General features: G+C 33.3%; 3 protein-coding genes across 6 annotated transcripts; all 3 read right to left on the bottom strand.

Annotated features, from left to right (window-relative positions):
• Positions 1-3,811: 3,811 nt before the first annotated feature.
• LOC125211199 (phosphatidylinositol-glycan biosynthesis class X protein) lies at positions 3,812-6,185 on the bottom strand. Of its 4 annotated transcripts, XM_048110910.1 has the most exons (6): positions 5,964-6,185; positions 5,693-5,793; positions 5,225-5,564; positions 4,973-5,139; positions 4,163-4,451; positions 3,812-4,026 (listed from the first exon to the last, which is right to left on the bottom strand). In XM_048110910.1, the coding sequence occupies exons 1-5, from the start codon at positions 5,968-5,970 to the stop codon at positions 4,185-4,187; spliced, it is 882 nt and encodes a 293-aa protein (XP_047966867.1). In that variant the 5' UTR covers positions 5,971-6,185; the 3' UTR covers positions 3,812-4,026; positions 4,163-4,184. The 4 variants fall into 4 exon arrangements, with proteins under 4 accessions (XP_047966867.1, XP_047966868.1, XP_047966866.1 ...); XM_048110911.1 differs by having other exon boundaries at positions 3,812-4,451; positions 5,693-5,778; XM_048110909.1 differs by having other exon boundaries at positions 3,812-4,451; positions 5,964-6,184.
• A 373-nt stretch (positions 6,186-6,558) lies between these two features.
• On the bottom strand, positions 6,559-11,608 carry LOC125210821 (sister chromatid cohesion 1 protein 1). Its single transcript, XM_048110418.1, has 20 exons — positions 11,556-11,608; positions 10,985-11,053; positions 10,844-10,902; positions 10,716-10,760; positions 10,586-10,605; positions 10,357-10,436; positions 10,002-10,122; positions 9,803-9,875; positions 9,613-9,691; positions 9,366-9,475; positions 8,657-8,730; positions 8,428-8,574; positions 8,082-8,253; positions 7,923-8,005; positions 7,636-7,837; positions 7,478-7,556; positions 7,215-7,357; positions 7,049-7,136; positions 6,867-6,979; positions 6,559-6,790 (listed from the first exon to the last, which is right to left on the bottom strand). The coding sequence occupies exons 1-20, from the start codon at positions 11,606-11,608 to the stop codon at positions 6,708-6,710; spliced, it is 1,893 nt and encodes a 630-aa protein (XP_047966375.1). The 3' UTR covers positions 6,559-6,707.
• A 2,677-nt stretch (positions 11,609-14,285) lies between these two features.
• LOC125216451 (probable mediator of RNA polymerase II transcription subunit 26c) lies at positions 14,286-16,787 on the bottom strand. Its single transcript, XM_048118162.1, has 9 exons — positions 16,130-16,787; positions 15,979-16,047; positions 15,785-15,867; positions 15,586-15,656; positions 15,355-15,413; positions 15,162-15,195; positions 14,944-15,083; positions 14,676-14,763; positions 14,286-14,570 (listed from the first exon to the last, which is right to left on the bottom strand). The coding sequence occupies exons 1-9, from the start codon at positions 16,604-16,606 to the stop codon at positions 14,461-14,463; spliced, it is 1,131 nt and encodes a 376-aa protein (XP_047974119.1). The 5' UTR covers positions 16,607-16,787; the 3' UTR covers positions 14,286-14,460.
• Between the last annotated feature and the right edge of the window lie 7,316 nt (positions 16,788-24,103).

Here is a 24,103-nt window from a genome sequence, read left to right as displayed (position 1 = left end):
AAATAAAAATATGTATTTAATATTTTAACTTTTTTCTCAAATAGAATCCATATTCCCCATTGTCCCAAACCAAAAGATAATCATCTAAAAAGACTAATCATAGGCACTTGTCATTTAACAAAAATTGTGACGTCGCCACTAAAGAAAATGAGTAATGAAATGATTATTCAATCAAACGTGTCGTAACATTATTGACTATAGGAACATGCATTGCCATACTAGACATTATAAATCCGAAGTTAAAGTATATGAATGGAATCCACAAAAGTCAAAACTACAAACTTTTAACTCAAGCAATATAACAATTATAGTAGGAGTATAAGTTTATCTGAACCACTGATGTGTAATTGGTCCACTTACCTTGTAATCTTAAAAAGTCATGTTCAGAGGACTATATGAACATAATTTAATTGATAATGTTTATTTTCTTTTTAATTAATAAATTGGGTTATTGAAAGTTTGAATAATCATCGGAATAGACAGAGAATTGGTAATGATTATATTTTATGAAAAAAAGGAAAAAAAAACTTTTAAAAATTAGAGATCTCTAATTTTGAATTAAACACGAAAATTCTCAAGAAGCATGGTTTATTTTTAATTAATCTTTGTTAATAATCACGTTTTGGTAAGAGTGAACTGCAAATTTGATATATGGTTAATGTATGATGATATTTGTGGGTACATCATGATTCATGAAAAATAATTGCATTATAAGTCTCTCTCGACTAAAATTTTAATTCAATTTATTTTTTTCACTTTCTGGGACTATTTCTTTCCATTTTATCCTTTTCAATTTCAAGGCAAATTTGACAGTTTTATTTATTTTCAGCTCTATTCTCTTGATTCTCTCTCTTAATTAGTAACCTATTTTTATGGTAAAAAAAATCAACTTAAGTTTAATTTGATAGATAAACTGATACATAAAATAATAAATTTATTTCTTCATTTTATTAATCATTTGACAGTATATAAACTTAATCGTTTAATTAATTTTTGTAATTTTACATATATATATATATATATATATATATTTTAGTTATACGTAGTATTGCATACGAACTTTAGCTTTATTTTGTCAAATTTGAACTATATATATTTCGATCGTCGAACATTATAGTAGTAGTATAAAATTTGAACTTTGTAAAATTTGTATAAAGAAATGGTTTTGAGATTATAAAAAGCTTATACCTAAAGTCTAAGATTATTTTTATTTTAAAACACATGATAAAAGAGAGAAATGAGAGGATAAGAGAATAATGAAAGAAATGAGAAATAAAAAAGAATAAAAGCATGTCAAATTAGCCATTGAGATTGAAATGTTTGAAAAATACCTCAAATAAGTAAAGCATAGGTCCAAAAACTTCTGGTGCGATTTATTTTCGTGAAATGCCACAAATATGCATTATGCATTTATAGGATACCAAATTTATAGTTTATTATTTTGGTAAAGTGTAAATGTGATATAAACCTAAAAAATTCACCTCACTGGAGATTCGAACCTAAATCATTTAGTCTTAGACATTAATCAATGTACTAGTTGACCAATGTAAACAATCTAATAACCACTTTTTCATTGCGTCTCACAAGTCAATTTGTGAGTGCATTCGCAAGTACACTCTTGTTTTGGTTATTTTTGCATTATGATGAATCATATTATAAATGTTCCACGTAACAAGTTTTCCCAATAAGATTATAGTTAAATTTGATTTCGTGGTATACCGATACGATCACACCTACTATGGAGGACAACCGGAGCATGACAACCAAATAATCATCGACGGAGATGCTCGAGCAGGAACAAGCGGGAGAATATGAGACGACAACGATAGATCAAGAGCAGCCGAGCGCAGTAGTAAAGAGCCTGCTGCCTTGTCGAAAAACTTGGGCGCTGGAAAGGTTTCAAGACTATGCAACATGTTAAGTAGTCAGTTTATTCATTGCATAGAAAGTAGTTACTATTTGTTTTCCTTTTTGAGTATTTAATTATTAAACAATTGAGTCGAGCATATCTATAATCTGATTTCTAGGTTTTCTTTGTTGATTATTTTCTGGATTGCAAAAGAGCTTCAAATCAAGCCTATGGTCCATATAGTCTATAAATGAGAGACTTGTTATTACTTATTACTTTTTCCCAAGAAATAACAAAAACCCTATTTATTTTTACCTGTTTTTTTTTTCTATCAAAAACCCTAGTTCACGTGCTGATTGATGGGAATCTTCCCGTGACTGCCGATCCCGACCACTGAGCGATTTATTGCCACTCGATATCTAGTTGAGGGAGTTCTCTCTTTCACATATACGGTATTACAAATAATAATGTAGTCCACGTCAATATTATTTTATTTTATTTTATTTTTTTCTATTTATCTCATAAGTTAGAGATTAAGAACGTCAATTTTACATATGAAATAAACGCTTTATTTATTCTTCTTTTTGTATAATTTCAAAGATATGAGTAGGGTAAATGAGCTAAGACTTTTATATAATATAGTTTGTAAATTTTGATGACCACAATCAAAATTGACGATGTAGTACAATACAAAATACAAAGAAAAAAATTGCTACTTTGGTACTCATATAGTTTGGGGCAAATCACTCCTCTATATAATTACTCCCGCCGTCCGCCATTAGGAGTCCCGTTTATGGGGAACACGAGTTTTAAGAAATGTTAAGAAAAGTGAGTGGAAAAAAGTTAGTGAAATAGAGGTCCCACTTGTATATATTAGTTTTAAAGTGAACCGGGACTCCTATTAACGGATGGACTAAAATGGAAAAATGGGACTCCTATTCGCGGACGGAGGGAGTATAAAGCATAGGATGCCTATTATCTTCAGTAACGAATTATTTATTTTTAGTACTCCATTTCTTTTATAAAAATAATACTCCCTCCGTCCCACTTTAGGAGTCCCGGTTGAGTTCGACACGAGTATTAAGAAATGTAAAGAAAAGTTGGAGAAAAAAAATAGTGGAATGTGCGTCCTACTATTTTATATTAGTTTTATAATAAAATGTGAGTGAAAAAAGGTTAGTGGAATGTGGGGCCTAATATCATTTATGTAATATTCCAACCAAGACTCTTAAAGTGGGACATCTAAAAATGGTAAATCGGGACTCCTAAAGTGGGACGGAGGAAGTACAAGAGAGAAAAAAGCAATCCCAATATAGTTTGAAGTAGAAACATATTCAATGCCAAACATATTTTAAATTTGTTTGGAAGCAAATGAGATGAGGCCAAAAAGTCCGTAACGGTCCATTTTCTAAGGCAATTCATCAGTCAATACTGCATCATGTGACAAATTGACTAATCAACTAAAATTAGTGCACATATATAAATACTATAGTAAAATATTGTCCACATATTCGTTGTAATTGTCGTTATGATAAATTAATTGATTCAATGAACAACTTCGTAATCGAGGCATTATAAGTTCGAATTGATATATCGAAACCACTATTTTAACAAAACATTATTTCTAGTTTCTAGAGATGAAAGAGCCAACATATTTGGGGCTAGAAAATATGTCATTTAATGTCAATTTTGCATGCCACATTGGTTACTAAATCAGTTACATTCTAATTCTACAATGCGTATATGCAAACATACTGAGCCTGATATGTTGATTTTTTTGAATTTACCTTTCATTTTAAAATTATAAATTGAGCTTCATTGTTATTCAGTTTCAATTAGTTGGAAGACTATATCAGAAAAAGAAATCATTATGTGAAGTTCAACTTCTTAACAAAGCCCATACATTGAAAGATGAAGCTATTTTCAATTTCCAACTAAAGCACTGTAAAAAACAACCGAACAAAGAACAAACAAACAGAGACAAAATACATAAATATTATTTCTAGTCACACATCCATAATTTCAATCATTCACCTCTTAATCACACAAACTAAAGAGTTAAATAGCAAAATCACATATTCAATATTTCTCCTCACAAATGCAAGAACGGGAGAAGCAACTCACACTTCTTACAACATCATTGCTTCCACCTTCGCCTTCATTTTCAGGCACGTTTCCTTCTCGTTCAGGCAAGCAACAGAATCCAAATGGTGATATGCAGTGGAAACTATTCAGTTAGGATAGGCCATGAATCTTGTTCAAGTCTAAGCAACTAAGAAAGTATTAGGAAACACTGTGTGGTTAACTAGCAACCTTGTTGTCGGTTAGACGCTTTTCACTGCCTTGAGTAAGAAACAGATGTCAATACAATAAGCAATGCAGTAGAGATAGCAAACCCGAAAGTAACAGCAGACACAACTGCAGCATGTTCCTTGTTGCCACATGGTATTTCCCACATAAGTGGACTGGCTTTCTTGTCAGGGATGAGGCTCGTGGGGATGGGTTGACAGAGCATTTTAGCCGCGTCTTGTTCAGTGCTGCTGCAGCACGTGAATATATCGGGTGCCCCAAACTCAACCCTTGAGAAACCATGTCCTAGTGGCTGAAAAATTAGAGAAAAATACGTCTTACATTTTCTTTTCTTTTTCATCAAAGGCTCGCTGCTAAAAAACAAAGAAATTCTTTCTCTAGATCGTCGTCCCTTGCCTCTAAATTATACTGAGAGTGTAAAAATAAAGCGAATAGAACTCTATGGGATATCCAAATATCCAAATAATCTTCATTTAGTTAGCAATCGAGGAATATTTACAGATATAGACATCCAAGGGTGAGTTTACGAATAGTTTTGATTCTTATGAAGCCAACATATCTCGCATTATATGTATTTTTCTAGAATGTTAAAACAAGCATGCTAAACAGTGGTTATTTGTTTGACACATCCACAATTACAATGATGGATTTTATATCAGAAACACATGTCTAGAATAAAAAACGAGATCTACGCGAGAACAAGTGAGAGTTTGCATCATTGCACAACTTAGTTAAACTATGAATCTATAAAAGCAAACATGAACAATGAAAAACGACAGTTTTATGAATAAAATTTTCTCCATGTGCACTAACCTGATATCGTGCGTGTAATGGAACCTTAAGGATCACTTCTGACTCATCCTCATCCCTCAAAGGCACTATAGAATCAATGCTCATATGTATCTCAACAACGGTTTGGTTTGAGCGGAAAGAAGGTAACTCTAAATTCGTGTCACCAAAGACGGCTGCATCTGTGAACACTGCAGCAAGAAGACATTAACCAAATAATCCAAACCACATTCAAAAACTCATATAAATGACTTTAGAATCATGGTGATCACCTACCGCCGCGTTGCACAAAGTGCTGCAGCTCGAAAGGATCAGCGAAGACCCCAGATGGCAGCCTTTCAATGACAACGACTTCACATGAACGTGCAGTGAGCTCGTGTTTCAATTCACGTGGAAACTTAAGCCTCATAGAAGAAGAAAGCCAACGATGAGACCCTTCGCCAATCACATTTCGACTTAGACTCTTCGCCATAAGTAGGTTTTCATCTCCGAGTAATTTGCACGAGCCTAGTGGGATTTTATTTGCTATGAAATTGTCAAATTCTCGTTCTATAAAGCTATGGTATTTCTTGAAATAGCTTTCTGCGATGTATTCATCGACAGAACATGTTTGTCCCTGAGGTAAAATGCAAGAGAAAACCACAGCTCAATCAACAATGTAGACATTCAAAAACAGAAATCCCAAAACATAGCATAAAAATTTGAACAAATTAACAAGTTTCAGTATTAAATACTATCACTTACATAAATCGAAGCCAGAACGAGGGATTTGATGCTTATGAGAAATATCACAGAAACACATTGCAAGGAACGAGTTTTCATCCCCAAATCTGAGCTGAAAAACCCTAAAAAATTATGAGGTGAAACAATATCTGAGCAATTGATAAAATTGTGATGGATTTGGTAAATTAGACTGAATCCTTAGCAAATTGGGATCGATATGCATAATTGTCACTGAGAAATAGCAAGAACTTAAGAAAAAATCGATGCTAAATCACCGGCGGCAACAACTGACCTGTCATTTTGTTAAGATAGCCGGAGATCCGATAGAAATCTGGAGATGTTGGGGTATTTATCGCCTGATAGATTTATGCTGATGGCAAACATTATTGATAATTATTGATAATTGCAAAAGAAATAAATGCTAGAAGATTAGTAAGTTTTGCACCAATTTATGCACAGCCTAAAAATAATTCATGTTCTCTCTTCTCGGCGAAAATTGGAATGTTTGGAGTTAGGGTTATTTAAAAAACTTCTGCTCAATTTCATAATCATATATCTAATGCAGTACAATTAAAATTCCGATGAAATTTTTATCCAAATCATACTTCTAAATAAATTTATAAAAGGGATATTGGTTGGAAATACTATCAACTTTTTTAAAAATTTGGTATTTCCACAAATTTGAACTCTGGCTATAAATTATCAACTTTGGATTATGTGCAAATTTCCCATTATGCCGATTTCCAGCCAAATATGTTGCTCTTACTTATCACAAAAATTGTCCAAACAGAAGCTTAACTTTATGATAATTTGTATGTTGCTGAATATATGAAGCAATAACAAATTTGAGTTCCCTAATTTATAGCTCAGAACATAGTAATGCCATCTCTCAAAAAAAGGATACTTTCTAAAGCTTCAAAGGACTAATATATATAAGTAAGACTAGGGAATTAATCTCATAAAAAATCGATAAACCTCAACTCCTATATATTTCGATATATATAGTATCTGTTTCTACTCTTGCTGCTTCTTTGTCTCACATCTCTGGACCTCTGGAAATTAGTATGTCACCATAAGGCATCTTTTGCTCAACTTTTATGTAGTCTCGTGTAGCAAGAACTGTCAAGTAAAACACAAACATTAATATGATCATAGGTTTTATAATGCAACATTGTACGAATGGAAGCTGAATTACCACAAGTCTGGTAGAAAAGACATGCTGCTCTCTTTCTGTTCATCCCAAAAGCTAATTGGTCAAGAGACTCGACTTTGGCGTTTCCGGGTGTGTCAAAATGATTCTTCAAGTGCCTGTATACACCAAGACGTTGGAGCTAATCTGTATGGATTTGTAACTACAAAGTTCAAAGAGAAAATTACACTCGGATGGAATCAGTTATCTGATCTAGTGGCTGATTGATGACAGGATGCTTCTGTGTTTGTGTTGGTCCAGTTTCTACCAGAAGTTCTGCAAATAAACATGTTTATAAGCAGAGATTAATTGCTAGAAACAGCGGAGAAGCAAATCAAGGAAACAAGAGTTTACCGAAATCTGGTGTTAACTCATTTTTTGATAGTTTGGCTAACTTAAAGTTGGGATCAGGATGCTCCCATGAAAGATCCTCTGCTACAGGTTCAAGTCCATTGCCACTGTTTTTAGAAGCAGAGAAGGGTCTTTTTTTGCTCGACCTGAACCATAGACATACATATTCTATTATGTATGACTTTATTTGGTAGATTTATGGATTGACGAGTACTGATGTGTTAAAACCGATGGATTATGCTATGGCCTTGCACTGACAAACTCACCTTCCTGATGTGGCGTCTGAGTTGTGTGAGAAGAAACCATGCCCCGATCCTGAACTGGGGATTGACCTTATTCCATCACCTGCAGCACATTATACACATGTAGCTATTTTGAAGACAGTAAATCTAGAAATCAATACATGGATGAGCATGTAGCATACTGGAATTTCCTGGGGTAGCCATCAGGTTGAGCTTGGATGCGCTCACTCCATTAGTGTCTACAACTCCAAATACATTGTTCCTAAGGTTGTTCCTAAGCTCATCGATTAACACCTCAGGGGGCATCTCATTATTTGCTCTTTGCTTCTCAACGGAAATCCTCATTGGAGGTGAGCCAACTCCACTGTGGAAGTCTTCAAAAGGCTTCAAAATCATAGTTGTAATCAGAAAAGGATGATGCCTTGACCTTCCCAAAGAATCATAAACAAAGAAAGTAGGGGTGCTTTACATCTCTTGCTGGTTCTGGAAAATGCATTCTATCTGGTGGCGATGATGATGACGGTTCTGGTGGCTGAGGGCGAGAAGCTCCTCCTGTAACATGATGTAGTTATATTTCATTGTTTCAGAAGGAAATCTTGTGCATATAGGAGCCAAAAGAAAATCTAACCAGAAGGTGAATCGTGTGGAGGTGGTTGAATACTACTTCTCCACATTTCCAAAAGAGGCTCTGGATAGTAAACTCGTCCAAGTTCACGTGTAAATAAGCTCCCAACCAGTACAACAGAAGGCAACTCCATGACAGTGCCTATCTTCATCAAGGACAAGGCATCCATTGGTCTCTGCAAATTGAGTCAGTGATATTCATCTTAGAATATTTGAGCTAGCTAAAAAGCAAACACATAATGAGATGAAGATGCATTCTTTTGTATGTTGATTTGCCTTGAATATCAGAGTTTGCTATGATAATGTTGAACTGTTAATGTATACTATTATAACTGAAACTTTAGTATCACCTTTCTTTTCCTTTCCCTTACAATATCAGTGGAATTCTGAAGCCAGTTTTGATATATGTGACCAGTAATGATAGTTTGATCATAGTCCATTACACGACCTGTCGGCTTCCTTGCCCTTCTTTGAACAACTTTCTTCCTCTTTTGATCCTGCTTGAGTATATTAATGAGAACCTTTAAAGTGAACACATATCGGATACCCATATCTTTTCTGAGGAAAACATTAGACTACCAAATCAGTTTTCATGCTTTCAGCCGATTGCTGATTGACCTGCTCCTCATGATGTCGTTCCAGGACTTCATCAGCTGCATATTCCAAACCATTAAAATAATGAGAAGAGAGAGGCCTTCAGATGGTGTAATTCGAAAGGTAGAAAAATGGTTCGCATCATATGCCATCACAACGGTCTCTAAGATCTAGAGCTGAGACACAGGTAACTCAGCAAGTAAACAAGAGCAACTAGATAAACACTGCCCTATTTCTCACTCTTCTGAAATCAGAAAATTCCTGAACTTCTGCAAACACAATCTATCTTTTGTGAAATATATCCCAGTTTTCTTTATCTAAATTCCTCTAAGTTTACCTCTATGTCTTTCAATTGAATCAATGTTCTGCACACGGTAAAACATCCTAAAGGTTAAATAGGCTACACTAATTTTCTGTTCTCGTTCTGCTTGTAACAGTCATTTAGGTACTCGAACAGCAACATAAGGGATTATCTTACAAGTTATTGCATACTTTTTTAACATGTGGAGTAATACATGCCTGAACATAAAAATCATCTAAATCAATTTTAATTATTAAGCAACCTCAGCAAAAGTGCAAAATTAGTTGATACCACTTGGTCAAATGAAGATAAAACATTATTGCTGAGTAAATCCCCCATATAGTCCAACTATTCACTATATCTGGTTACTGAAAATACTCATTATTTCCTTACACTTAGGGAGCTCCTCTTGATGAGGTGGAGATGGTATGATATTAGGGATTTCCACATGTTCTGGTGGAGTGAAGTTCAATTGTGTCTCCTCGTCCCCTTCAACATCAAACCTATTTAAAGGCTCTAGAGTCAGTGAATATTTCCTTATGAATGTAGCATCAAAATATTCATAAGAACAAAGGAAAACTGTTGGACACGAAACTTGTTTTCTATACTGAGACATTTGAGTTACAGTTCCAATTTTCACCTTTCAAAGTGGATGAATGTTGTGGTGTCTGCCTGATACGAATCATAATTATCATTTAGTGTAATTTCAGCAGCCTCAGCTGCAATAAAAATCAGAGAGCCTTGAAGTTATAGTTTGAGTTTTACCAACTACTCCTAGGAAACACTGAACGAAAGGAAAATTACATTCTAGTATTCAGTATCACAGATACCTTGATGGTGGTTCTGGTCTTGATCACCCTGAGGGTTTTGGTTTAGATAGGAATCATCCAAGCTATCCAGTCTCTGCAGCAACAATATGGAAGCTGACTCGTGGAAATATTGGCATAGAGGAAGACTGACATGAACAATAAATTTGCATGTATTCCTTCAATATACAAATATTGGTTCAGATGAGCAAAAAGAAAATACCATAGCAAAATAGGAGGTCTGATGAAAATCCGTAAAGGTTTCTGTATTAAAATGTGGAAGTGACTCGTCAGCCTCCCCCAGGTCCTCATTACGATTTGGTGGCAGTGTAACAGATTCAAATCTGCAGAGCCCAGTATAAGTAAAAAAATCAAGGGACCAAGGCAAAAGCTCCTTGCACCTAACTAATTGCACTACCTTTGCAAGCATCTAATATGCTGTCAACAGCTATGTTGATGATGGCAATTCGTAAAATATCCAGAATCAGATTTCCATCAAAGTTTGTCTTAATCAGTATTTTAAGATTCAGTACCACTCATCTAGTAAAATGTCAAAAAAAGAGAAGGATGAGACTCACTTGGCTTGAGCTTTGCCCTTTGGAAGTCTTGTTGGATCTGATGGAGCACTTTTAACTTTCCAAGCTTCATTGATTTCCACCTGACCAAAACAAATACGGTAGCAATTCAAGTTTCGGGTACAGCATACTCCTCAATCCCACTCTGAAATTGGTTCAGAAACTTCATAACTAAAAATGGGAGTGGGGGAAGACATATTGATTGCATCAACGAGAGAATCAATGTTCTTACCAGCAGACGGTTTACATCATCTGTAAAACGACACCACGGCATAAACCAAATAAGTAAAAGAAAGTTATGATTATAAGTCATTCCGCTCCGAAATTGAAAACCAGTAAATTAGCAGTGAAATGAAGTCTACCGTAGAGTAGTTTAACTTTTCTCTCATAAACAATTACAACTCCACCTACAAAAAATAAATTCAAAATGGATGTTAATATTGTACTCCATCAACAATTTCTAGTAAGAGTAACTGAAAAAACAGAATACCCATGAGAATCCCAGAAAGTCTGAGAGCCATTGGAACAGAGGGGTTCAAAATCTCTTCGCTGTGTCAAAATTAGCAGGAATTAGCGGTGCAGACTAGACTAGGAGACGAATTTTCTTAAGAGTTTTGAGGGTGAGTTTTACCAGATTTTGATAATATTAAGCTTGTCAAGCTTTCGGCGGTGGATCTTTGCATGCAGCGTTGCCGCCATCCTTGATAACGAATCCACACAAACAACCGAATTCTCAATCATGAATACAAAAACACCAATTTATAATAACTCACAAAATCGTAAAGAAAATTCGAAATCAAATCCCCCGAATGTCGCGGACCATTTGAATTTCATTTTCACCCTTAAGCCAAAGGTATTTCAACAGAACAACATTCTCCTAACCAAACGTTGGAATTACTGATAAATAAACAACACACACCGAAACACCAAATAGGAAAAAAAAACACAATAACGAGTAATCTGCAGCTAAATTAGAAAATCACAGATGCAATAAATAATCGACGATCCGAATTCCTAGCCAAAAGCAACCCAAAGTTGAACAGTGGAGAAACAAATACCGCGAAAATAAAAACAGAGTGCAAATAGCAGAATTCGACGATATAAATTTCTGTATGTTGATAGTTGATAGAAAATCATTCGGTAGCAAAAATGTATAGCAAGTGGAGTACAAAATTGGAAGAAAAGGAGTTGAAGGTCGTCACCATATCTGGCCGAGTGGAGCTTTGCGAGCTAAGAGCTGATGAGAGTAAAACATCGTGAATCAGTTCGGCGAATTCGCAGAGACGCCTCCAAAGCAACTATAAACTTAGAATTATGGAGGAGAGAGAGATGATATACATATATACATCGCCAATTCAATGCAACAAACTATTTGAGCGCGAAAGTGTGTGTGTGTGTGAGAGAGAGAGAGAGATGATCACGCTGAGCGCACTGCAATGCGGAGAGAGTGTTCCTCTGCGATACAGACTACAGTGAGAATGTTTTTCGCTAATCTGTAATTAACTTTGAGCTGACTAATTAATATAAGTAAAAGCAATAGAGTTTATTTGTTCCGCATTTTCATTTCATTTACTCTTTTAAAAACTAAAAATGCTCCTCTTGAAAAGGAAACACATAGAGTATATACTAGTAATTAATTTACGATCGTTATTTCTTTTATTTAAATGCGTGTTAGGGTACACGCAAATCCAAGATCATTATTTTTTACATTAACCATTCTATCTTTTGGCTTGGCAATGATATAATGTAATGATATAATGTGGTACACAAATTTAATTGTTGGTGCAGGTACTCATTATATTATAATCTCCGGAGTATTTTTATGCTTTTATAATCAAATGAAAGTATTTGGATACATGAACTATATCATAATTTGAATTTCATCGATCAACAAAGTTATAGCTTCAAATTTTAGAGATGTTAATCGGAACAATTTATATAATTTGGCCCTAGTTCTATTGTCCTTGGCCTCTTTATGATTTGTCTCAATCAAGTTACTTCAATCTTGTATTTCAACGTTATCTTAGGAGTATAACTAAAATATAGTAGTACCATTATAATTGAACACACTCTTTTTCTCAAATGATTATCTATAAAAAATCACCACACCATATAAACTTTTCACTATGAAGTGATTGTAAAACTTCCCAATAGACAATCGAAACACATCTAAAACAAAAAAATTTTAACTTTAGGGTGAGACTTATAAAATTAGAGAATTAACTGTGAATAATCTGTAGACATAAACTTTATTTGGAAATAAACACTGTACATTAATGGATAGACAATGTACGGATTCTAAATGATACTGTTGAGCCTAAAGTATAAGTTAGATTTTTTTATAAAGTGAATATATTCATACAAAATACATCTACTAAAATGAAAAACTTGAAAATAATTTATTTTTAATAGTAACATCATTTTAGTTGCAAATTTGCGTTCCGTTTTCACTTATCTTTCATCACTTAGCATTATTCACTTCTATTAATATTCTCCAAATCATTTGAATAGATTGTAGAATAGATTTATTTAGCCCGTAAAACTTACTGCATGATTTTTTTATTATCAATATGACATTTAGCCTACAATCTAGAATAACGATTTCCTTTGCATATAATAAAAAAAAAAAGAAAATAAAAAATCATGTGATAAATAATTTATTTTTAATTTTTTTACCCCAAATGTAATATATTATTCAATCAAATCCATTACGACTACATTGAGAATAAAAATTGGAATGCAATTTAACCAATCTTGCTATTAGACCCAATGCCCGAGCAAGCGTATGAGCAACTTGATTCGCTGATCACCTTACAAACCTCATAGAGGATCCAGATACCTCTTTCAAAAGCTGACGACAATTTCCTACCACTGCCCCAAAGATGGATTCATCCTTCTGTACCCCTGTCACCGCGAGAACTACCGTTTGGGTATCCACCTCAAACTCCATCTCATTCCATCCCTCTCTTTTGACCCAACTCAACACCTCTCAAGCTAAGAAGCTCGGCCATAGAAGGGTCAGCTACCCTTCCCACCTGTCCGCACATCGCCGCTACCACCATCCCTTCAGAATCTCGAAACAACCGTCCCACAACCTACTTTTCTTTGCCCAGGGAATAAAATTATACGTTACAAAGCAACTTAAAATATGTTTTTTCAATATGCGGACTCTAAAAATAGATTCCTTAGAGCTTAGTTAGATCTATGTTTATTAAAGATGACTTAAGTTGAATTTATACTAATACAACTATATGAGTTAGATTGAATTTATTAGAGGTGTAATTCTTTTTAAAATAATAGTACTTACTACTAATAGGAGTTCCATTCTGTATAAGTGGATTCCCTCTTCTTCCCTTCCAACCCAAAATGTGTAGGCCTTGTTGAACTCGCTAAGAATCCATTGGATAAAATCGAGTCCTTCTTAGCTTGTACACCCTTCGTCATGTCTTATTTTAATCGATTTATATTTTAAGAAATTATTTAATTTTGTTAAAGAAAATGGGAAAAAAGTTAATGAAAAGTAGGTCATATTTTTTATTTAGATTTTGTAATAAAATGTGAGTAGTGAATTAGTGGAATATGATGACCACTTGATGAATGGTAAAAGTAAAATGAGACATTTATTAGTGGACGGACGAAAAAGAAAAAATGAACATTTAATGACAACGGAAGGAGTATATATCAAAGAACCTTATCGTCTTCTTCCTTTGGTAGCCTTATCTCACATTGGTTATATGACCTAATCTGATTTAATCTCTTGTATTATAGTACTAGTATTTTTGTACTTTGTGAAATAATGAATTATACCTACTACTTCTTCTCTCTAATATGTCAATATACTTTTAGACATACGTCTATTATTATTCTATAATTGCAAAAGCTAAACCTAACATTCGTCAACCAAAAGCTTTTAAGACAGACATGTACCACTATTTCAATCTCCAAAATCACCAGTTCATATATAACTTCTGTTTGTTTGTAATAAACACGAAATGTTGCCCGAGAGGCGAACCAACTGCTTCTTTGGAGGCCCCTCGGATAATTGGCATCCCATTTTTATGGTACAATGCGGAAAGGAAAGAAGAAGATCACGACAAAAATAGCATATCATCGATGGTGCCTCCCCTGAAAGCCACCCTTGTTCTTGGCAAAAAAGGTGTTCTTTGGTTTAGGGATCTCATGAATATCCATCATCTGGATCGTTCGTTGCTTCTTGGCTTCATGAGTAAAAAAATGCATCAGGATCGGATTAGCATAAGCATTACTACTAATACTACTACTACAACTATTATAGTTTCCAAGTTACAAATCAGAAACCAGACCATTCTGAGCTTCTTGGTAGTTCTCTTGAAGCCGTCTTCTTGCTGAATTCAGCTTCTCGTCGTCTACAACAGTTTCCCTTTGCGCTCTCTACAAAATCACATTACATCAGTCAGAACAAATCATCAATTCAAAGTGTGTGAATTCCACAATGTAAAGAATTGAAGAGTATCGGAATTTCTGCTTCCCATTCCAAACAAAAACCACATATGAATCACTAAATAAGATCAGAAAGAATCAAAAGACATAGTAAAAGATTCAAATTGGTACATTAGGAGGGGGAGCAGAGGAAGATTTAGAAACTGATTGTGGAGGCCTTGATGGAGCTTCCCTCCGAGCTGCTGCAGATGGAGATGGCTTAGGTTTCGGCTCATATTCCGCATAATTCCTTTCTGGAGTCGGACCCCCATCTAACAAAAACAAAATAATGTCTGAAAACTACTCAACCTGAAAAAGGAAAATACTGGTTTAAGAAGCTCAGTACTCACTCCGGGGATTTGGGGAGTACCCAAAATCGGGGACCTGCGACAAAGAAACCAAGAAACTTTAGGAGCACAACAGATATGCTACAAAGGCGGTTTTTTCCCTTTCTGCATTCTTTTCTCATTTCTGTTTCCTTTTATCTTTTATTTTCTGATTTTTCTCCAAAAACTTAAGAGAGTGGAACGATTATCAATTCACCTGGTGATGGCCATTTTGTTGATTTTTGGGTATGTTCTGCTGAGGTGAGTCCACATCAGCTGCCACGACCACCACCACCAATATATCAACATAATGAATCTCTTCTTTACTTTCATATTAATTCATCCACACAAACTATTCCTATCTAATATAGTTTACTAACATAGCTTATCCACAGTCACTACTATACATAGAAACAAGTTTCTAATTTTGAAACAGAGAAAATTTTACCAATGAGATTTGCAGTAGTTGCTTGTGGCTGGTTCACCTTAACCCATTCATCCACAGTTTCCTTCCATTTTCTGCATTCAAATACACAAAAGACCAAATTTCCAAAACAAGAAACACAAGTTTAAACTCAATCAAGCTCTAAAAACTCTATTTCTTCCCCAAAAAGGGCTTTTTTAGTTCTTTGGGGGAAAGTGAGAACCTAACAAGCTGCTTCACCAATCTACGAACTTCACTCGAAGAATGCTTCCTCAGTCGATTCACATGTCTTCCTATATCAGTATCCTACAAATAAAATCAAGCACAGTTTTCTTTTTTCATCCTTGAACACTATTAAATGGATAAGTTTATCCAATTTTGATATTTCTTCAGCTAGAAATAAACATTGATTTCCACCTTGAGAGCTTGGAATGTGATATCCATATCTGCAAGAGTCTGCAGCAACTCCACCACAGCTTCTTCACTCTACACACCAAAACTAAAAAATAAGCTAAGAATTTAACCGATCAAAGCTAAAGTGGAAAATCACATAAAGCTAAAAATTAACCAGCTGTGGATCCTCGAGCTGCTCTTTGATGCTGAAAATTGTGGTCTGCTCATCGTCATCAAACAATCCAGCATACGGATCGACCTCGCCTTCTTCGTCGTTAAGATTCAGATGATCTGAATCCGGAGTCAACGCAGTCTTACCAAAATCCGCATTCATATTCCTATCATCATCAACAGCAACGCTATTCTTCTTATTGCTATCATTATCCTTGTGGTCAACGTCGTCGCTGCTGTAATCAATTTTGCTGCCGCGATTGCAAAATCGGTGATCCTGATCGGCTTCTCCGCCGCCGCCGCCGCCGCAGCTGCGGCACAGCTGCCCCGCGGATGCGTAGAGCGATTCGACGATTCCGTCTCTCCGGCTGCGCAGCTCCTCGCCGTAGTCGGAGCTGGCGACTCCGATCGCCGCGTCAATCAGCGCCCAAATTCCGACTCCCGATCTCGACAAAATCGATCGGAATTCATCCGAATCCATAGATCTTCTCTGCCAATCGGAAAAATCACGAATCGCAACAAATTGGGTAAATTGGAAGGGTTATTACATCAGCAGATCTGAAGAGAGGATTTTTGGAGCGCACGTGGAACGACGTCGTAAATGCGAGATTGAATGTGGAATCAAATCTTGTAATTTCTCTCAGAAAGAAGAGGTAAGAGAAGAACTAATTTTCTTTTCTATTTTTTTTAATACATATACTTATTTTACAGTTTCAATTATTTTAAACAAATTCGTGATATTATCTTTTTTTGTGATTTGACTGAAATGGGTATCGAATAAGTAATATTTACTGATTAGTCTATCGATGCGACCGGCCCTGAGCATAATATCTGAGGGCATTTTATGGAATTTGAGTTTTATTTCTCTCTTCCATTTAATTAATCATTTTCATTTAATTTAACTTTTTTTGTTTTGGCTGATTTTCGGTTGAACTGCAAAAAATTATTACTACTAGTATATGAACTATTTAGTCTCGTTGTTGGTCTCTAATCTCAATTAGATTATAGACTATGTAGTTCTTTAATTTTAAAATATGGTTGAATTACATGTATACCGTGTCTATATAAAAATAGATCGCAGGTTGTAGATTGCATTTAGTTGTAGGTTAAAGAATTTGTTGAAGCTACGTAATACGCCATTAATCAGCTTGTAGAAGCTATCATATTGTTTAACAAAAAAAATAGCTTATTTGATATTTGGGCCGAGTGTAATCAGCTTGTATTGGGGATTCATTTTTTGTTTTGACAACGGGTGTATAAGTGTATTGAATCTGTCTTTGTCGGAATTCGATTAATCTTGGTCAATTGGGTTTGCATGTTCTCAGAGTATTTGCTGTGACAGAATAGAACAATTGTGTAATCGAGATAAACAGAAACGTAAAGAAGACACAGATTTACGTGGTTCACCAACGTTGCGTTGGCTACGTCCACGGGCGGAAACGGAGAACAGATATTATTCAGAGTGTTTTCAGATTACAGAGTTATGCGCTCTACTTCTATATAAATAGGCACACAGACGACGGGCTAGGGCAATACAAAATTATGACCTAAAACATAAACATGTCATAGCGTCGGGCGCGGGGGCTTCTCCGCGCCCCCGGACCCCATGGCAAGGGGGCGTCGCCCCCCTTGACCCCCCAACTCACTGACTAGCTAGCGGCAAACTATAACGGATTCAAGACATACTAACAGTATTCCAGCGGGTGACAGAGTTTGAATTCGTGTCCTCAAGGTCACTACAGCTCCGCGCTGCCAACTGCGCTATTACCCCTTGATGAATCATGAGATCCATTCTTGGAGCTAGAAGTTATGGAACTTTGTGAAGTATTTCAAAAGTGGAACTCATTTCCCATTCCATTCACTCGGATTTTTTTTGTTTCATTTAAGATTTAATAAAAAAAATTACATAGCTTCATTTATAGTATTGCTCTTATTTTACCTGGTCAATATTATCCAGGTTGTCCACAAGAATCCTCTACATGACTTTCCCTCTTGAAGTTTCTGTTTCATGTAGATTAAAATTATTTGGCCAAGAAATTTGTCATATATAGAGATGCTTTGAAGCTTCGATTAGACTATTTTATTCACTTGTTGCACAAGCTTACAATTAATATGTAATCCCTCCGTTCCATAGTAATAACAACGTTTTTCTATTTTCGTCCGTTTCATAGTAATAGAGTCATTTCCTTTTTAGTAAAAGTCAACACATTTTTTCCACATCTACTTTACTCTCTCTTACTTTTTTCTATCTTCATCTCTCTACCTTTTTCATTTTCCACTTTATTCTCTCTTTACTTAATTCACCTAACATAATTTTTCTTAATCTCCGTGCCAAAAAGTTTTGCCTCCATTACTATGGAACGGAGGGAGTATAACCCAAGTTTTTTTTTTTTTTTTTGGTTTTGTAACCTTTTTTTTGTCAATAGTTACTTTGTTGTTTTTGGTAGCACGTCGAATCTTTTTTATACGTTAGAATGCTCGTTATTTCTAACTTTTTTTTTAGTCTTTTTAAATGTATAAAAAAAATATAACCCAAAAATCTATACAAGAATTGTTCTATCGATCCCACATCACAAACTTAACTTAGAATGACAAAACAAATTCCTCCCAATCACACTCCTAACCACTCCATATTTTTTTAAGCTCTCGATGATTGATTCACCGTTCAAATCAAGCTTTTGAGTTATTTTGCTTTCACATTGTAAATGTGCAATAGTATATTCCCTCCGTTCCGCATTATCTGTCACACTTGCGTTTCTGCACTTATTTTGTAAAAATGATGTTCCATCCATCCAAGAAAAATAGGACACATTGTAAATGACAAAGGTTTTAATATGGAATCGGTAAAGTAAGAGCGAAGGAAAAAAAAATAATAGAGATGTAGTAATAATAAAATATGAGGTTCATATTATTAGTAAGAAAGAAGAGAAAAAAGTAAGAAAAGTTGTTGAAAACTTTCCTTTTATAAATAAGCTTTATTATTTGTGGACAACCAAAAATGGCAAATGTGCTCTATTTATCGTGGATGGAGAGAGTAATAAATAGTTAAAGTCGAAAAATAGTAAAGTAAGAGAGGGAATAATGTAAAGAAGACTGTAAAATAAGAGAGAGAATAAGGTAGAGAAGAGTCTTCTTTACATTATTCCCTCTCTTACTTTACTATTTTTCCAGTTTAACTATTTATTATTATTTTTACAAAACGAGTGCAGAAACGCAAGTGTGACGTGTGACTGTTTATGTAGGACAAAGGGAGTACTATATTAGGGGTATGTTATATTCCTAACTTTTTAAGTTGCTAACTCTTCTAACTTGTCAACGTAGTGTATTAAAAATGTTAACACGTTGACATTAAAATGCCAACACAGTACATTAAAATGTCAACAAAATTATATATTAATATTTTAATATCATTATATTGACATTTTTAATACACTGCGTTAATGAGTTAATAAAATTGACTAACTTAAAAAAAATTTAGCAATTCATCATGACTCATATTATATATGTATAGTAGGCTATTAGTAAATTGACAACTATTTTAGATACTACTATCCCAATACTAGTTTATACTTGGCTGAATAAAATACTAATAAAATTATAATAGTGAATGTTTTAGCTAAGTATCAAAATATACTCTCATGGAACTGTACCAAATATTTGGGCCTACTATTGTCTAGAGTGAACTAAAAAATGTTTCATGCATTATGGGTTTATCTCACCTATTTTCTTGGATTTTAAAAATATTGTCAGACATCTTTGGACTAAGAGTTTATCTCGAAAATGGTCTTTTTTCATTGTTTTTGGTCGAAAATACCCTTTTGAGAGGTTTTGGGAGTTTGGACAATTTGGTCTTTTACACTTTTAACATTTTAAATCTAATATTATTTCAGTTATGTACTAAATCTGATATTATTTCAAAATTATCATTCTTCTTCCCTTTTGTCATCCTTCCCTTTGTTTCTTTATTTCAATATTATATTTAATTTTACAAAATTAAATTTTAAATTTCAATTTTTAAATATCAATTATTTTTTTTAATTATAAAAATTATTAAATAACAAAAATTAATAGTCATAATCAATAATTGATAGTGTCTAATATATAATCAATAAGGTACGACAACGCCTTAGTTTTAATCAATATTTAATAGCTTTAATCATAAATAGATCATATAACACAAATTATTCTAAAATAAATATGCATCTAATATAAGACTAATATAATTTTCGTTTATTAATTTGATAACAATAAAAATTTACTAGAAAATTTCAACAAAAATACTCGTATATAAAATTTTTAGTAGGATCAAATTTTTAGTCAACTTCATAATATATAATCACAAGAAATTATAACAACCGAACGAAGGCTAAATAGAATAACTCTTATTTTTCCATCATGATTAATATTATTTTTCTGTACTTCTTCAATTCAGCTGAATATTATATTAAATAACAAAAATTAATAGTTTTAATCAATATTTATAGTGTCCATGAATTAATAGTTTTAATTAAAAAAAATTTATTGATATTTAAAAATTAAAATTTAAAACTTAATTTTATAAAATTAAATTTAATATTGAAATAAAGAAACAAAGTGAAGGATGACAAAAGGGAAGAAGAAATTAATTTTGAAATAATATCAGATTTAGTACATAACTGAAATAATATCAAATTTAAAATGTTAAAAGTGTAAAAAGACCAAACTGCTCAAATCCCCCAAAAGGGTATTTTCAACCGAAAACAATAAAAAAAGGACCATTTTTCGAGATAAACCCTTAGTCCAGGGATGTCTGACGATATTTTTAAAGTCCAGGGACTATGAGCGAGATAAACTCATAGTCTAAGGACCATTTTTATAGTTCACTCTATTGTTTATCTTTCAAATAATTTTATTCAAATCAAATACTAATTGTTATACTAATAGACTTGCAATTGTATCGTAATCGTAGTTCTATATAAATAAATTGTAATTATCATATTGTGATATTCTAAAACCTTTTGTTTGATAAAATTAAGAATTGATATAAAATTGTAATTCTAAATTTGAAAAATAAAAAGTAATTCAATCACATTATTTTGAAGAGAATGAAAATTATAAAGACTAATATAAATATGTCATTTGAAAAAATAAAGTTTACTATAAAAGTGAAAAATATGAATCATTTAAAAAACTAGAAACAAGAGTAGCTACAGAAATGGAGCACGTAGTACGATTTCGAACCTGGGTAACAAATTTAGGCTAATGTTAAAACGCATATATTAGTATTCTACTATGACTAGTACCGATCCTACACTATTAAATCTTAAAATAAGTGATTAAGACTAAAGTTTACGGATTCTAATAAAAAGTAGAAAAAATATCAACAAAGAATAAAGTCATCAATTTGTTAAAAACTACACCATATTCAGTAGTTTTTGTGATTTTAAAAGTGTATTAAAAATATTAATACAATGATATGAATATTTCAACACAAATACAGGAATATATCAGCACAAGTATATTAATATTATACATACATTATGTTGATATTTTTTCATGCATTTGTTGAAATAAAACTGCTTATCAACATATACGAAAAATCAAAATAAAAATATCTAATTTCACCATCCCATCACCGTCCGAACCAATTGACATCTCATTAGGTACCTAATAAATTCCTTTAATTTGATATAGTACTTTTTTTTGAAAAAATAATTTAAATAGAGAGACTTTTGAAAATTTAGGATGTGTTCGGCTAACTATTTTTGAAATTGGGTGGTTTTTTCTTGTCCAGTTTTGGACGGTTAATCTGTATTTGGGAGGAATTGAAAAATAAAATGACGAAACAATCCACAATAAGGGTTAATGGGCGAAAAGAATAGGGAGTAAGTGGTTGGGGATATATTAGTAACTTCAAATTGTTTACTCTTGATATCTGATGAAGTAAGACTACAAAACCACCTCAAACTAGTTACATAAGCCCAATTGTTAAGGGACCAGTGCAGGTGCAGGCCTTCATCTGTATCTAAGTAAGTGAACAACCAGAATTCATTAGAAATGGACCTATTTTTGCCTATATCATGTTAACCGAACATGTCCTAAGGTTTTGAGATAATTATTTGAGAAGAGAGAAAATGATTATATATATAAGAATTAATATCATTACCCTTTCAAATTTATTTAATAATTTTTTAAAATTTAAAATATAATCCACTTGGCGTTATTTCAATCCTTAGAAATTCAAATTTAATAATTAAGAATTGATCTTAGTTATATATATAGGGATATGCGAGTAATTGCTAACTATTATCAAACCACTAATTTCTAGCTAGGATCTAGTGGTTCATAATTTACCATGCAAATTTTTAAAATTAATTTTTTAATATGTAAATAATACATATGTCATTTGATAATATCGTTAGTTATATATGGTTAAATCTCTCATAATCAACCTATATATTTGGATAAATTCCACTTATCTGGAATATATTTCCTCACCAATTGCAAACAACATAGTCTCTATATAAAATTTGAACCAATCAATTTGTTTTTTTATTAAATAGTTATGGCCAAAAATACCTTTATACGTAAAACATATCAGGAAAAGTAAACAATGATCAAATTTGTATTACTAATATCAAATGTTTCTTGTATTGATTATTTCCCACTTAGTTTTCACATATTGTATGCCTTCAACCACAAAACACAAATTTGTATCAAATTATAAGTTTTAGTGGTTCATGATCTAAGTATATTTATCATTGTAGCCTCTGTGATAACCGATAATTATAATAATATCACTTGGTACGTACCAATATAGTTGCACCAACAATTTGCAAATTTTTTTTTATTAAATAGTTATAGGCCAAAAATGCCTTTATACGTAAAACATATCAGAAAAAGCACAATGATCAAATTTGTATTACTAATATCAAATGTTTCTACTTTCTTGTATTGATTATTTCCCACTTAGTTTTCACATATTGTATGCCTTCAACCACAAAACACAAATTTGTATCAAATTATAAGTTTTAGTGGTTCAAGATCTAAGTATATTTAAGTCATTGTAGCCTCTGTGATAACCGATAATTATAATAATATCACTTGGTACGTACCAATATAGTTGCACCAACAATTTGCAAATTTTAGTTTATTAAGGTAATTAATATGCATCCATAAACTACTTTGATTTCCAAGACTTCTCAAAATAATTAATACAGTACAAGTTAATTCCATCAAGAGATATCAGTCATGCATGCATGATAAACCTAGGCCTTGTGGTCGAAAAGGTTTTGTAACAGTAAATAAATTAATAATAGACGACGAGCTTGTTTAAAAAAACAAGACATGTATTTTGTGGGGTAGAATATGTGATAATATTAATTGTTTGATTTAATATCCAATATTTCATAACAACATTAGATTTGAAGCATCATGGCCCGCCGTAGGAAGATTATTAGGGGTTTAGTTTTCAAGGAATAACACCAGATTTGGTGAATTAAATAATTCATTTAATAAGTGCTTATTACAATTTGACCAATTTAACCCCATCTAACAATTGAATAATTCTCATCTTCCCCGCTAAAGTGAAAAAATTGGGCGGCAAATTTCTAAATTTTCAGCGACAGATGCTCTTCAAACGTCCCTGAGGAGATCAAAGCCGAGATTCAAACCACACCAAGGTATGCGCGAATCCTATTGATTTTAGCTTAATCTTCCCCCCTCCCCGTTCAATTCCCTCTCCGGAAGTTTGATCACCACACTTTGCTTACTCATTTGTGTTTGATAATCAACATTTCTTGAGTTCTATGATGTTAATCTTGGATTATACCTATTGGTTAAGGTTGACTACAAAATTTCAAGTTAATTTATTTCAATTCATTTTTTCAAATCGATGCCCTAAATTTTGACATTTGTGACTCTGGGTACGAATTCAAATAAGTGCCAGCAATATGCATTCGTCCAATCCGCTGTTTGTGTTATGCTGGGGTTTTAACTG

This window comes from Salvia hispanica, chromosome 3 (assembly GCF_023119035.1).
Source record: "Salvia hispanica cultivar TCC Black 2014 chromosome 3, UniMelb_Shisp_WGS_1.0, whole genome shotgun sequence".
NCBI lineage: Eukaryota > Viridiplantae > Streptophyta > Magnoliopsida > Lamiales > Lamiaceae > Salvia > Salvia hispanica.
Note: the sequence above shows the minus strand (reverse complement) of the source record. Positions and strands in the feature narration are given on the sequence as shown.